Source organism: Trachymyrmex septentrionalis, unplaced genomic scaffold, assembly GCF_001594115.1.
Source record: "Trachymyrmex septentrionalis isolate Tsep2-gDNA-1 unplaced genomic scaffold, Tsep1.0 scaffold29, whole genome shotgun sequence".
Classification (NCBI taxonomy): Eukaryota; Metazoa; Arthropoda; class Insecta; order Hymenoptera; family Formicidae; genus Trachymyrmex; species Trachymyrmex septentrionalis.
In genome coordinates, this window is record NW_017305451.1 from 533576 (window position 1) to 534741 (window position 1166).

The 1166-nt window shown below is 33.7% G+C and overlaps 1 protein-coding gene across 15 annotated transcripts in view; it reads left to right on the forward strand.

Moving 5' to 3' along the window:
• LOC108749373 (troponin I-like) overlaps nucleotides 1-1166 on the forward strand; it is a 34010-nt gene that overhangs the window by 22597 nt on the left and 10247 nt on the right. For all 15 annotated transcript variants that reach the window (XM_018488010.1, XM_018488009.1, XM_018488006.1 and 12 more), the window contains one exon: nucleotides 861-904. In XM_018488010.1, coding sequence (XP_018343512.1) covers nucleotides 861-904 — 44 coding nt within the window. The remainder of the gene's footprint in view (nucleotides 1-860; nucleotides 905-1166) is intronic.

Below are 1166 nucleotides of genomic sequence, written 5' to 3' on the forward strand. Positions count from 1 at the left end.
GTGTGTGTGTGTGTGTGTGTGTGTGTGTTTGTTTTTTTATGAAGCTAAATGAAGTGATTTTAACCACAATATTTCAATCGTGATATCGTCTATTTGAAAAACATAGCAAAGTATTATTTCACCGCGAAAATATCATATTTTCGAGTAATTTTTACTAAAATTTTTACTTTTTGTCAGATATTTTTGTACATGTGTCGGTAAGTTTTGGATAGCGAAACTTTCCAATTTTCCAGATATTATTTATTCCACAGACCCCCACGTTCCCTCTTTTTCCTCCATTTTTCCGTTATCATTCGCGAAACCGTTCCTCTATTCCCGAATCCACCGCCGTCATCCGCTATTGCAGTTAATCCGCAAGCCAATTTACTGTCAATCTCGATCCGTCGAGTGGCTCGCCAACTGAATATCTGCCCGCTTGCTCAACACGTGTAACTCCCTTTTCTCTTTCTCTCTCGCCTGTGCTTTTGCCACGCAGGCCGCACGCCGATACGATTTGATTCACCTGTCCATTTCTTCTTTTTCTTGATTAACCGTTTGTGGCTGGATTGTCATGCCGTTCACGTGAGTCCACTAATCCGCGTTTGATCCTAATACGCAAGATTTCTTTACTGTATACAAGAATTATTATTGCACAACTGTTTTTCGGAGAAGCTTTTCTTTTTCAATCTAAAAGTTTAAATGCATCTGGTATTCTTTGTATAAAGTACATATTGTGCAATGGACAGATTCAAAATGGTAAAAAAAAAAAAAACTCTTCTCTTATATCTTGTATATAAAAAGAAAATTATAAGTGCGCATGAATAAATTATATCGCAATATCGAATGCAATGGATGTTAATAGAAATATTCGATACATACAGATCGCAGACTTGAACAGCCAGGTCAACGATCTTCGAGGTAAATTGTAAGTATCTTTATTTACGTTATAAAAACAAGAATCAATACAATTTCTATACGGAAAGAACGATTTTGCTGAAGTACCTAAAAATTTAGCTAAAATCTAGAATCTAAAAATATTTGTGTTGAATTATCAAAATAATTTATGTAAGAAACTCAACCATGATGAATAATGCTGCCAAAAGTTTTGACATTCTAACAATCAGTTTTAGCGTTCTGTATACTTATTTTAATAATCCAAAAAAAAAAAAAAAAAAAAAAAAAATTTT